Genomic DNA, 12,960 nt, shown 5'->3' on the forward strand with positions numbered 1-12,960 from the left:
GTGTTTAACCGTCAAAGACACGTTGATTGTGGGCCCCAGTTTCGTCCTTGAATTCAGGGCACAAATTTATTTATTTATTTATAAAGAAACCAAGAAAAAATGGGTTTGGATCGAATACGGACAATCCCATGTGAATGATGGTTGACGGCTGCCGTTTGACGACAGTGATTGGTTAAATCATTTTCGAATGATTTGTTATTATTTTATTTTCCAACAAAGATACTGTCCGTACAGACTATTCCTATCTCCCATAAATGGCGGGAATTTTGTCACTGTCGGTAGTCAACGTATGACATTTACTTTTAGTTTTCTATTCCATTTCGACTACTTTTTTAAACATTAATTATTTATTTATTTATTTATTATTATTATTTTAACAAAGAACAATTTTTATTTGTGAAATTGGTGGCTCTACTAATCTTACATTAAAAGAGGTTAATTACTTTGCTTCATGCTTTTTAATTTTAGGTTTTGGAGGGAGATAAAGTCTTTTTTTTTTTTTTTTTTTATTTACCTATTTATTTCAAATTATTCAAGAAAAATAAAATCAATTTATCGAGTATAAAATTTAAGGTTAAAAGAGCTATCTCGGTTGTAATCAATCAAGGTTGCTCGTGAATAAAACTTTTATGGGTATGGACTCTCTATAATAAATGTGTAGAAACCCTAATCATAAAAATTCTAATCGTATAATACTTTCGTGAACTTAGAAAGACTTAATAATTAAAACTTACAGATAGATAACATTTTTTGTTCTTTCTTTTCCAATTTTCAAGTAACAAAGAGCTTTAAGAAAAAAAAAAAAAAAATACAATAGACGGAGAGAAGGGGAGATTGAGAAATCATCCCATGATTCAATATACTGATTGACTTTTAAGATCAGCGGCGTGAAGATAGTCAGAGCCACTCGGCATTTCTCTCCGTTCGACCGCCTACTTGGCGACGGCGAAGGAGGTCTTCCTCCTTCCTCAAGCTCTTTTTCCGAACCGGCAACGGAGGTGAAGGCCGGGCTCTCTTTAGGGTTTTTGATCTCGACAGCCTTTGGGGAGACGGTTGCTGTGGAAAATGGCGGATCACCGGGGAAACGGGCTTCATGGGCGACGAAAAGGGGTTAGGTTTAAGGGAATTGACTCGAAGGAGGGGAGAGTTATGCTTATAAGACGACCCCAAGTAGTCATCGGAGAAAATTAGGGAACGTGAAGCTGAAGGTGAGAAAGAGGGGATTGTTGTAGTTGAAGAAGAGATGGAAGAAGGGGAAGGAGGATAAGGAGAGATTTTGTTATTAAGAGAGAGAGGAGGAGGTGCTGCTGATGTTAATGGAGGCGGTTGAGGAATGACAGCGAGCTTGTGTCGGACAAGGTTGTTGAGATCAAAACGAGGTTGTCGTTTGATGGTCTTGGGTTTGCATTTGCTAATGCAACATCCCATTTTGATTTGTGGGTTGTCTTCAAATTGCACAAAAATGGGAAGGATGAATGTTTGAACATATAAAGGGAAAGTTGTTGGAGAAGTGGAAGCTTTATTTTCTTTAATGTTCTTTCTTCTTTCTTCTCTTTTTTCTTTTACTTGTCGGCAAGTGTTTTGAATTTGGTTCCCTCTCAAATGAAAGCTTTGGTTGATCATTAGGGAGGAGAAATGGAAGTTAAATTTGAATTTGTTGTTTGTAATAGTCCATAGTCTAAGTTCATCGTTACTTGATATTGTTCGTTTTGGTCCATTACGTATCATCACCAGCCTACGGTTTTAAAATGCGTCTACTATGGAAAGGGTCTAACCCTATTTCGACTAGTGTCTTGCACTGTCCGATGAATAACTCTGATACCATTTGAAACAACTCAAACCCACCGCTATTAGACATTGTCTATTTTGGCCCATATTATTGTTAGCCTCACAATTTTAAAATGTAGTACAAGGGTGAAGTTTCTACACTTTTGTAAAGAATATTTGGTTCTCCTTTCTAACTGATGTTGGATTTCACCCTCTACTTTCTTGGGAGCTCAATGTCCTTGTTGGTACATCGCCCGGTGTCTAACTTTAATACCATTTGTAACAACCCAAGTCCACCGTTAGTAGATATTGTCCACTTTGACCCATTACATATCGCCGTCAGCCTCACAATTTAAAACACATCTATTATGAAAATGGTCTAACCTTATTCCAACCAATGCCTCGTACCGTTCGATAGTTATCTCTAATACCATTTGTAACAGCTCAACCCACCGCTAGTAGAAATTGTTCACTTTGACCCGTTACGTATCGTCATCAATTTTACAATTTTAAAATGCATATACTAGAGAAAGATTTTCACACTTTATAAGGAATACTTTATTTATCTTGGGAACAGATCACACATTTATCTTAACCATATTTACAAGCTTTATTTTATTCTACTGAAAGTGCTGGACAAAATTAAGACACGAGATCTAAATTAAGAAAGGAAAAAGTGACTACTTCAAGTGCACTAAATAAAAGCATTTATGATAAGATCATCTACCATGTTCGACATGTGGCAATTCCAGCTTCATGCTATCATCCACAGCGCCCATACTTCCACTCTCAACAAATGGGCTCGACTCTTGTGCGGCGGATAGGCTATCATTGGCCCATGAATGCTCACCCTTCGTTGCTCGCAGCCCCTCCAACTCCATAGCCACTTCCTTCATGCTCGGCCTCTCCTCCCCTTTGATTCTTACACACTCTCTTGCTACCTTAGCCACTTCCTTTATTTGCTCCATGTTTGCCTCACTCACCATTCCCTTCTCCACCACTTCTTCAAAACGCTCTTCTTTTATTGCACAAAGGACATACATGGCTAGGTTTCGATCTTCTTCCGGCCCATCAAACCTCACCGCTTTCTTTCCCGTTATAAGCTCCAGAAGCACAATTCCAAAGCTATACACGTCACTCTTCTCAGTTAACTCGCTCGTCAATAAGTACTCAGGGTCTAAGTACCCAAGAGTCCCCTGCACGAGCGTGGTTAGCTGAGTTTGATCCATAGGAACCAACTTGGAAGCACCAAAATCAGAGACCTTTGCCGTGTAATTATCGTCTAAAAGTATGTTGGTGGTCTTGATATCTCTATGGATGATGGGAATAGAAGCTGAAGAATGCAAATACGAAATGACACCGGCTGTTTCCGAAGCAATTCTCAAGCGAGCTTCCCAAGAAAGTGGGACGTGTTTGGTAGTGTCATGAATGTGATCGAAGAGGGTGCCGTTGGTGACGAACTCGTAGACCAACAATGGGACTTGGGTCTCTAAACAGCACCCTAAGAGCTTGACCACGTTTCGATGGTTGATTTGGGAAAGAACAACGACTTCATTGATGAATTGGGATGTTTAGGATTCGTCCATGAATTTTGATTTCTTGATTGCAACGGTGAGTCCATCGTCCAAGACACCTTTGTAAACGGTACCGTAGCCACCATTGCCAGCAATGGTGTCTTTGGCGTAGTTGTTGGTGGCCTTCTCTAACTCTTCTTGGCTGAAGATTCTTACGATGTCTTTAGGTGAATTGCATTGAGAAAGCTGTCGTTGAAGCACAAAGCCTCCGTTTTTGTGGAAAAAACGCTGTTTTTGTTTGATGAACTTCAACTTTTTATAGCATAAGTATATGGTTGTGATGGCAATTAGTAGAACTACGAGGCCTAACCCAATTCCTGCATTTTAATTGTATTGTTGTTTAGTATATTATAGGGAAAAGCATGGGTGAAGAACATATAAAAACTCACCAATTATGATAGGAATGGAAGAGGTGGAATTTTTGGTGCAACCTTCTCCGCCTTCTCTTCCATCTCCATGGAAGTTCTTAGGACAACGACAGGTATAGTTTCCTTCAGTGTTAATACACTTGGCCTTGGGCATACAGTCATTCAGCCATCCATACTTGCATTCATTCACATCTAAAAAGGGTTCCAAATTGAGCGGTTAGGTAACAAATCCAAATAAAACTTATTTTAAAATCATTAACGGCTAAATGTATAACAGTCCAAGCCTATCACTAATAAATATTGTCCGTTTTAGTCCGTTACATATGACCGTCAGCCTCACGGTTTTAAAATACATCTACTAGGAAGAGATTTCCACACCCTTGTAAAGAATGATTTGTTTTACTCTTCAACTGATATGGGATCTCACAATTCACCCCTTGGGGGCCAGCGTCCTAGCTGGCACACCATCCAACCATTTGTAACAGCCTAAGCCCACCGCTAGCAAATATTGTCCAATTTGACCCGTTATGTATTGTCGTCAGTCTCACGGTTTTAAAATGCGTCTACTAGGGAGAGGTTTCCACAACCTTACAAGAAATGATTCGTTCTCCTCTCCAACCGATGTGGGATCTCATAATCTACCTCCTTGGGGGCCAACGTCTTTGCTGGCACACTGTCTGGTGTCTGGCTCTGATACCATTTGTAACAGCCAAAGCCCACCGATATTGTCCGTTTTGGCCCATTACGTATCGCCGTTAGCCTCACGGTTTTAGAACGTGTTTGCTAGGGAGAGGTTTCCACACCCTTATAAGAAATGCTTCATTCCCCTTTCCAACCGATGTGAGATCTCACAATCCACCCCTTTAGGGGCCAACATTCTCGCTAGCACACCGTCCGGTGTCTAGCTCTAATACAATTTGTAATAGCCCAAGCCCAAACCCACCATTAACAGATATTATCCTTTTTGGCCCGTTACGTATTACCGTCAGCCTCACAGTTTTAAAACGCGTTTGTTAGGGAGAGGTTTCCACACCCTTATAAGGAATGCTTCATTTCCCTTTCCAACCGATGTGGGATCTCACAATCCACCCCCTTAGGGGCCAGCGTCCTCGCTAGCACACTGTTCAGTGTCTAGCTCTGATACAATTTGTAACAGCCCAAGCCCAAACCCACCGTTAACAGATATTATTCGTTTTGGCCCGTTACATATTGCTGTCAGTCTCACAATTTTAAAACGCGTTTGTTAGGGAGAGGACCCCTTGTAAGGAATGCTTCATTTCCCTTTCCAACCGATGTGGGGATCTCACAATCCACCCCCTTAAGGCCCAGCGTCCTCACTAGCACACCGTCCGGTGTCTAGCTCTGATACAATTTGTAACAGCCCAAGCCGAAACCCACTGTTAACAGATATTATCCGTTTTAGCCTGTTACGTATTGCCGTCAGCCTCACAGTTTTAAAACGCGTCAACTAGAGAGAGATTTCCACACCCTTACCAGGAATGCTTCTTTTTTTCTCTCCAACCAATTTAAGATCTCACATAACTCGAAAGATAAATAAGGCTTTACCTTGGCATCCGTGACGGAGATATGGATTCCCCTCGTAACCATCCAAGCATTGGCAACCATATTGAGTTCCATTAAAGATACTAATCCTTGCGGTGTTTGATCCACATTCAAACTTTAATTCGTTTCTAATGCCCCAACTAAGCACAACCACAACTTTCTCCTCTTCAAACTTATCAATATAACTTGACAAAAACCGGAACCTCTCAGCTTCAATTATAAAAGCATACCCACAGGGACTCAATTTCGGTATTTCAGTGTAATTCAACAACTCACCCACCGCCAATCTCACATTGCTTAACCCTTTTGGAATCTCCAACTGACAGCACCCACTCCCAGAACACGACCCATCAGCTACACTACTTTTCTTTGTACACATCGAAATACACCCACTTTCAAAGTCACCCCCTAAGTAATCCCCCAAGATTAACCCAACATGATTGCACCCAATGGTAATGAACTTATTTTTGGAACGAGAAAGTGGGTACATGTCCGGCACAGAAAGATACGAATCGTTCATATCTAAATAACTACCCCCGTCCCTATAACAATTTCGCACTATCGGCTGCAACACGTGAAGCTCACCGTTGGTAAATATATTCATAACACTAATATTGGTATGCATTAGAAACGCCTTTGGAGGTCCGTTGCGATCGGTTTTGTCGCAAGCGATCGAGAAATTTTGATTGAGATAGCACCCTTCTTTGATGCCGAATGGATATGGAATGTGCACGTCGCCACACCGTTCTTCACACCCGGGTAAGGCTTGAGATGCTGCCACGGCCAAGGGTGTTGATATTATGGCTATGTTCATAATCACCAAGAATGCCATGATGGGTTTCATCTTCATCACCATGAGAGGACAAATGGGTGTTGTTGGTGTGTATAAATTGTAAAGATATTAAGAGTTCATTGCAGAAAGTGGGTATGTGGGCATTCCACTACGCATGTGGTGTAGCGTGTAATGCATGGAAAAGGGTGTCGTAAAAAGTAAGTAATAGACAGTACTTAATGGCTACAAATGGTGTGCCAAGTAACCATATTGATATTAACAAAGAGTTGAGTGTTATGAAACTTGAGAAAATGATGTTTTTCATTGTTTGAATCTTTTAATGTGTTTTGTGGGAGGCCTGTATGTGTTCTTTTTCTTTCTTGTCCGTATAATGGAATTGAGACTCTATATCGATCCTATTGATTTAGTTAGGTAAATTCCAATTTTTGATTTTTTCTTTTGTATTTTTGACTTATATTCGAAGTTTTTACTAGAATTGTTGAAAATTAATTTGAGGAGCAGTTCTATATGGATTAATTAAGAGAAAAATCATGAGTTTATATGTAAATAACATCATCTCCCTTAATACGAGATATTTTGAAAAACTAGTGAAAGATGGTCGCCAAATTTTAAGAACAAAAGACAAAGCAATGTTTTTTTTTTTTTTTTTTTTTTTCTTTTTTGTGGGTCCTATTGGATGAGGATATTAAAGTCAATTTATGTGTGCTACTTTAAAAATGTTTTTTTTTTTAAATAATTTGAGGCACGATATGAGTCCCATAGCTATAGTTTCCACAAAAAGAAAAAAAAAGTTTGAGGTATGATAATGAGGAAGAAACTATATTGGATGAAGGGTATAGATTAGAGATACGTTTACCGTTTTTCTATCTTACGATATCTATTTGTGTGAAAAATTATTGATCACATTATGACGAGATGACCTGAAGGAAAGTCTCATGGGGTGTGGAGGAAGTTATGATATCTATTTTCTATCTCTCGAACGCTCTTCCACCTTGATCGGTAGCCTGCCAACACTTGAAAAAGAAAGAGGAAAGGAGAGAGTATAAAATTACTTAATAAGCAACCTACTTGTAGGCTGTCATTGCATCATTAACCTAGTAAGTATCACGTATTTTACTTTAGGCTCTAGGAAGTTCGGGCCTAGGCTCCAATACTATATGAGCAATTGGGCACCTCGACGTTCTAAGCGAGTCTTTGAACTGAAGTGTACCCCTAGGGTTTTGTACCAGTTTTCCAATCTTTCTTTTTTACAACTTAGGTTGCTTGCCTTGCTCATCTAGTGAATGATCAGTGTCCTAAGTTGAGGTGCAACCTCATAAGCTGCGAGACAATATGACTGGATCTGAATCTGAATAAAAACTTGAACATTATCCATGGAGGTTAGTTGATGAACTCTCCCACGAGACCATAAAGTCGCCATAGTTTGGAAGAAACGATCTCCCATGTGTCGGTTAGCTACTAGGTCAACCTACGTGGTCCCCCGCTCCTCCGCTCAAGGACGGGTTTACAGCACAAGGGTCATGTTCAAGAGACCCCTAGTCATTTCCACTGGGTTGGGCACATGTCTTGCTACCCTAACCGGCGACGCCTAGCTCCACGGTATAGAAATCGGAGTAGAGTCTCAAGAGTATGGTACCGGAGCGAAAAATGTAGTGGACAACCTGGTGACACTGTTCACATTGTTATAGCCTGATGAGCTACCTTGGTCGTTTTTTGTCACTGTAGAGACCTACGAGGTTCTTAGGGGCTTTTAGGCAGTTTAAATCTCATCTCTCGTTTCCAGGACATTTGAGGTTAGCTCCTCGGACCAAACCATTCTCTTAGTGCACATAGGTCTAAACCTCTGATCGCTCACGATCATGGGGTGCAAGGTCTACTGAAAACGTATTGATCTGGGTCAACATGTAAACCACACTAGTTGTAGCGCTCTAATCTTTGCTATGCTCTCTCGTGCATGCTTTGGTAGGGAGATTTTCTTATCGATCACCTAAGCAGGTAAACCATAGGCTGTTCTTATCTAGGTGATATTTGGGAGTGGAAGAGGTCTATTGGGTCTTAGGGTGGTTAGGTGGCGTAACGTGCTTCTGACTCTAGGCTGTTTTTTTTTTAACTCCTCGAGTCTTTCTTGGTCTTGGAGCACTAGAGTCTAAACCCTCTGACTGTCGCTCACGACCCTAAAGTGCTCAGTATAATAAATGTTTCATGACCTAGGTCATCATCTGGCTAACCTAACTCTAACATCCTAGCTTTGTGTAGATAAACACGCTCCATAGGGAGAACACACAATCAAACATCTAAAGCTAACACATACTATATCATGCACACATCAAGCAAACAAGTTCAACGGGGAGATAACATCCATCAATTACTCGAAGAACATATCACAATAGCTCATCCTCCTTTCCAACACAGCTAAAAGCATATAAAACATCATTCTAACACACCTAGGCCCACTGCTAGCAGATATTATCTTCTTTGGATTTTCCCTTTTGCGCTTCCCCTCAAAGCTTTAAAACTTGTCACTAGGGAAGGTTTTCACACCTTTATAAAGGGTGTTTCGTTCTCCTCCCCAACCAATGTGGGATATCACAGTAATAACCCAAGCCCACTGCTAGCGGACATTAGCGAACATTGTCCAAAATTTTAAAACTCATCTACTATGAAAAGACTCTACCCCTTCTCCAACCATTGCCTCACACCATCCAATGACTAACTCTAATACCATTTATAGCAGCATAACTCACCACTAGTAGATATTGTCGGTTTCGACCATTACATATCGTCATCAGCATTACAATTTTAAAACGCGTCTACTAAAGAGAGGTTTTCACACTCTTATAAAAGGAATACTTTCACTCCTCTTTCCAACCAAACACACATGATATTTACAGCTTTATTTTGTTCTACTGAAAATTGATGAACAAGATTAAGACACGAGATCTAAATTAAGAAAGGAAATCTGCACTAAATAAAAACATTTATGATAAGATCATCTACCATGTTCGACATGTGGCAATTCCAGCTTTATGCTATCATCCACAGCGCCCATACTTCCACTCTCAACAAATGGGCTCGACTCTTGTGCGGCGGATAGGCTATCATTGGCCCATGAATGCTCACCCTTCGTTGCTCGCAGCCCCTCCAACTCCATAGCCACTTCCTTCATGCTCGGCCTCTCCTCCCCTTTGATTCTTACACACTCTCTTGCTACCTTAGCCACTTCCTTTATTTGCTCCATGTTTGCCTCACTCACCATTCCCTTCTCCACCACTTCTTCAAAACGCTCTTCTTTCATTGCACAAAGGACATACATGGCTAGATTTCGATCTTCTTCCGGCCCATCAAACCTCACCGCTTTCTTCCCCGTTATAAGCTCCAGAACCACAATTCCAAAGCTATACACATCACTCTTCTCAGTTAACTCGCTCGTTAATAAGTACTCAGGGTCTAAGTACCCAAGAGTCCCTTGCACGAGCGTGGTTAGCTGAGTGTGATCCTTAGGAACCAACTTGGAAGCACCAAAATCAGAGACCTTTGCAGTGTAATTATCATCTAAAAGTATGTTGGTCGTCTTGATATCTCTGTGGATTATGGGAATAGAAGCTCTGTGGATTATGGGAATAGAAGCTGACGAATGCAAATACGAAATGACTCCGGCTGTTTCTGAAGCGATTCTCAAGCGAGCTTCCCAAGAAAGTGGGACGTGTTTGGTAGTGTCATGGATGTGATCGAAGAGGGTACCGTTGGTGACGAACTCGTAGACCAACAATGGAACTTGGGTCTCCAAACAACACCCTAAGAGCTTGACCACGTTTCGATGGTTGATTTGGGAAAGAACAACGACTTCATTGATGAATTGGGATGTTTGGGATTCGTCCATAAATTTTGATTTCTTGATTGCAACGGTGAGTCCATCGTCCAAGACACCTTTGTAAACGGTACCGTAGCCACCATTGCCAGCAATGGTGTCTTTGGCGTAGTTGTTGGTGGCCTTCTCTAACTCTTCTTGGCTGAAGATTCTTACGATGTCTTTAGGTGAATTGCATTGAGAAAGCTGTCGTTGAAGCACAAAGCCTCCGTTTTTGTGGAAAAAACGCTGTTTTTGTTTGAGAACTTCAACTTTTTGTAGCATAAGTATATGGTTGTGGTGGCTATTAGTAAAACTGGGAGGCCTACCCCAATCCCTGCATTTTAATTGTATTGTTGTTTAGTATATTATAGTGAAAAACATGCATTAAGAACATATAAAAACTCACCAATGATGATAGGAATGGAAGAGGTGGGATTTTGGGTGCAACCTTTTCCGCCTTTTCTTCCATCTCCATGGAAGTTCTTAGGACAATGACAGGTATAGTTTCCTTCAGTGTTAGAACACTTGTCCTTGTGCTCACAGTCATTCAGCCATGGATACGTGCATTCATCCACATCTAAGAAGGGTTCCAATTCAGTGGTTAGGTTACAAATCCTAATAAAACTTATGACCAATATTGTCTGTTTGGACTCATTACGTATTGTTGTCAGCCTTACGATTTTAAAACAAAACGCGTTTGCTAGGGAGAGGTTTCCACAACCTTATAGGGAATGTTTTGTTCCCCTCTACAACCGATATGGGATCTCATAATCCACTTGCTTAGAGGCCAGCGTTTTTACTGGCATACCGTTTGGTGTCTAGCTTTGATACTATATGTAACAGCCCAAGCCTATTGATATTGTTGGTTTTGACCCATTAGACGTATGGCCGTTAGTCTCATAGTTTTAAAACGTGTCTGCTGGGGAGAGGTTTCGACAACTCTATAAGAAATGCTTTGTTCCACTTTCCAACCAACGTGGGATCTCACAATCCACCCCCTTGGAGGCCAGCGTCCTCGCTGATACACTGTCTGATGTCTAGTGCTAATACAATTTGTAACAGCCCAAGTCCACTTATATTGTCCGTTTTGGTCCATTACGTATAGCTGTCAGCCTCACGGTTTTAAAAAGCGTTTGCTAGGGAGAGGTTTCCACACTCTTATAAAGAATGCTTCACAGTCCGCCCCCGTGGGAGCCAGCGTTCTCGTTGGCACACCGTTCAGTGTCTAGCTCTGATACTATTTGCAACAGTCAGCCTAAGCCCACCGCTAACAGATATTGTCCGTTTTGGCCCGTTACGTATCGCCATCAGCCTCACGGTTTTAAAACACGTATGCTAGGAAGAGGTTTCCACACCCTTACAAGAAATGTTTCGTTCCCCTCTCTAACCGATGTGAGATCTCATAATCTATCGCCTTGGGGGCCAGCGTTCTCGCTAGCACACCGTTTGGTGTATAGCTCTGATACCATTTGTAACAGCCCAAGCCCACCGGTATTATCCGTTTTGGCCCGTTACGTATCGTCGTTAGCCTCTCGATTTTAAAACACGTCAACTAGAGAGAGATTTTCACACCCTTATAAGGAATGCTTCTTTCTCCTCTCCAACCAATGTAAAATCTCACCTAACTCGAAAGATAAATAAGGCTTTACCTTGGCATCCTCTTGAGGGAGATATGGATTCCCCTCGTAACCATCCAAGCATTGGCAACGATAATGAGTTCCACTAAAGATACTATTATTCCTTCTGGCGTTTAGTCCACAATCAAGTTCTAATTCTTTTCTAATGCCCCAACTAAGCACAACCTCAACTTCCTTCTCTTCAAACTTATCAATATAACTTGACAAAAACTGGAACCTCTTAGCTTCAATTATAAAAGCATACCCACAGGGACTGAATTTCCGTATTTCAGTGTAATTCAACAACTCACCCACCGCCAAACTCAAATTGGTTAACCCTTTTGGAATATCCAACTGACAGCACCCACTTCCAGAACACAACCCATCAACGACACTACTTCTCCTCGTACACACCGAAATACACCCACTTTCAACGTTAGTCCCTTGGTCGTCCCCCAAGATTAACCCAACATGATTGCACCCAATGGTAATGAACTTATTTTTGGAACGAGAAAGTGGGTACATGGTCGGCACAGAAAGATCCGTTTCGTTCATATCTAAATAATTATCTCCGTAGCTGTAACAATTTCGCACTATCGGCCGCAACACGTGAAGCTCACCATTAGTAGATATATTCATAACCCTAATATTGGTATGCATTAGAAACGCCTCTTCCTTTGGAGGTCCGGTTTTGTGGCAAGTAATCGAGAAATTTTGATTGAGATAGCACCCTTTTTTTTATGCCGAATGGATATGGAATGTGCACCTTGCCACACCATTCGTCGCACCCGGGTAAGGCTTCAGATGCTTCCACGGCCAAGGGTGTTGATAATATGGCTATGTTCATCATCACCAAGAATGTCATGATGGGTTTGATCTTCATCACCATGAGAGGACAAATGGGTGTTGTTGGTGTGTAGAAATTGTAAAGATATTAAAGAGTTCATTGCAGAAAGTGGGTGTGTGGGCATTCCACTAAGCATGTGGTGTAGCGTGTAATGCATGGAAAAAGGGTGTCGTAAAAAGTAAGTAATAGTGTGTACTAAAGCTTAATAATTCAAAAGTAAAAAAGATAGAAAGACAAACAACGGCTACAAATGGTGCCAAGTAACCCTATTTGAGGTTTCAATGTGGTTTTTGTAATCATGGCTGTGGATCCCTTTGTTTTCTTTTTTCATTTTTTTTTTTCTTTCTTGATGTCTCTTTTTTTTGTCGGATAAATTGTGTGTTATGAAACTTGAGAAAATGATGTTTTTCATTGTTTGAATCTTTCGGGGTCTGTATGTGTTCTTTTTCTTGTTTTCACATAATGGAATTGAGACTATATTAATCCTATTGATTTGGTTGGAATTGATTGGAATTGAGACTATATTAATCCTATTGATTTGGTTGGGTCAATTCGAAATTTTTGTTTTATATTTTGACTTAT

The 12,960-nt window shown here is 40.8% G+C and overlaps 2 protein-coding genes and 2 pseudogenes across 3 annotated transcripts; all 4 read right to left on the reverse strand.

The window, feature by feature from the left end:
- Positions 1–634: 634 nt before the first annotated feature.
- On the reverse strand, positions 635–1,485 carry LOC147794912 (uncharacterized; annotated as a pseudogene).
- An 854-nt stretch (positions 1,486–2,339) lies between these two features.
- LOC111777171 (wall-associated receptor kinase 2) lies at positions 2,340–6,130 on the reverse strand. The gene is made up of 3 exons (XM_023656637.2): positions 5,276–6,130; positions 3,731–3,901; positions 2,340–3,658 (listed from the first exon to the last, which is right to left on the reverse strand). Exons 1-3 carry the CDS (start codon positions 6,126–6,128, stop codon positions 3,339–3,341), a joined length of 1,344 nt encoding a protein of 447 aa, XP_023512405.2. The 5' UTR covers positions 6,129–6,130; the 3' UTR covers positions 2,340–3,338.
- Positions 2,487–2,996, reverse strand: LOC147794913 (putative wall-associated receptor kinase-like 16). The gene has a single exon (XM_087127728.1). The coding sequence runs from the start codon at positions 2,994–2,996 to the stop codon at positions 2,487–2,489; it is 510 nt and encodes a 169-aa protein (XP_086983854.1).
- A 2,746-nt stretch (positions 6,131–8,876) lies between the features above and the next one.
- LOC147794914 (wall-associated receptor kinase 1-like) lies at positions 8,877–12,443 on the reverse strand (annotated as a pseudogene). The gene is made up of 3 exons (XR_015422590.1): positions 11,565–12,443; positions 10,322–10,492; positions 8,877–10,249 (listed from the first exon to the last, which is right to left on the reverse strand). The product of XR_015422590.1 is annotated as a wall-associated receptor kinase 1-like (transcript).
- Positions 12,444–12,960: the final 517 nt, after the last annotated feature.

Source organism: Cucurbita pepo, chromosome 1 (genome assembly GCF_057944985.1).
Source record: "Cucurbita pepo subsp. pepo isolate OVF chromosome 1, ASM5794498v1, whole genome shotgun sequence".
NCBI classification, from domain to species: Eukaryota; Viridiplantae; Streptophyta; class Magnoliopsida; order Cucurbitales; family Cucurbitaceae; genus Cucurbita; species Cucurbita pepo.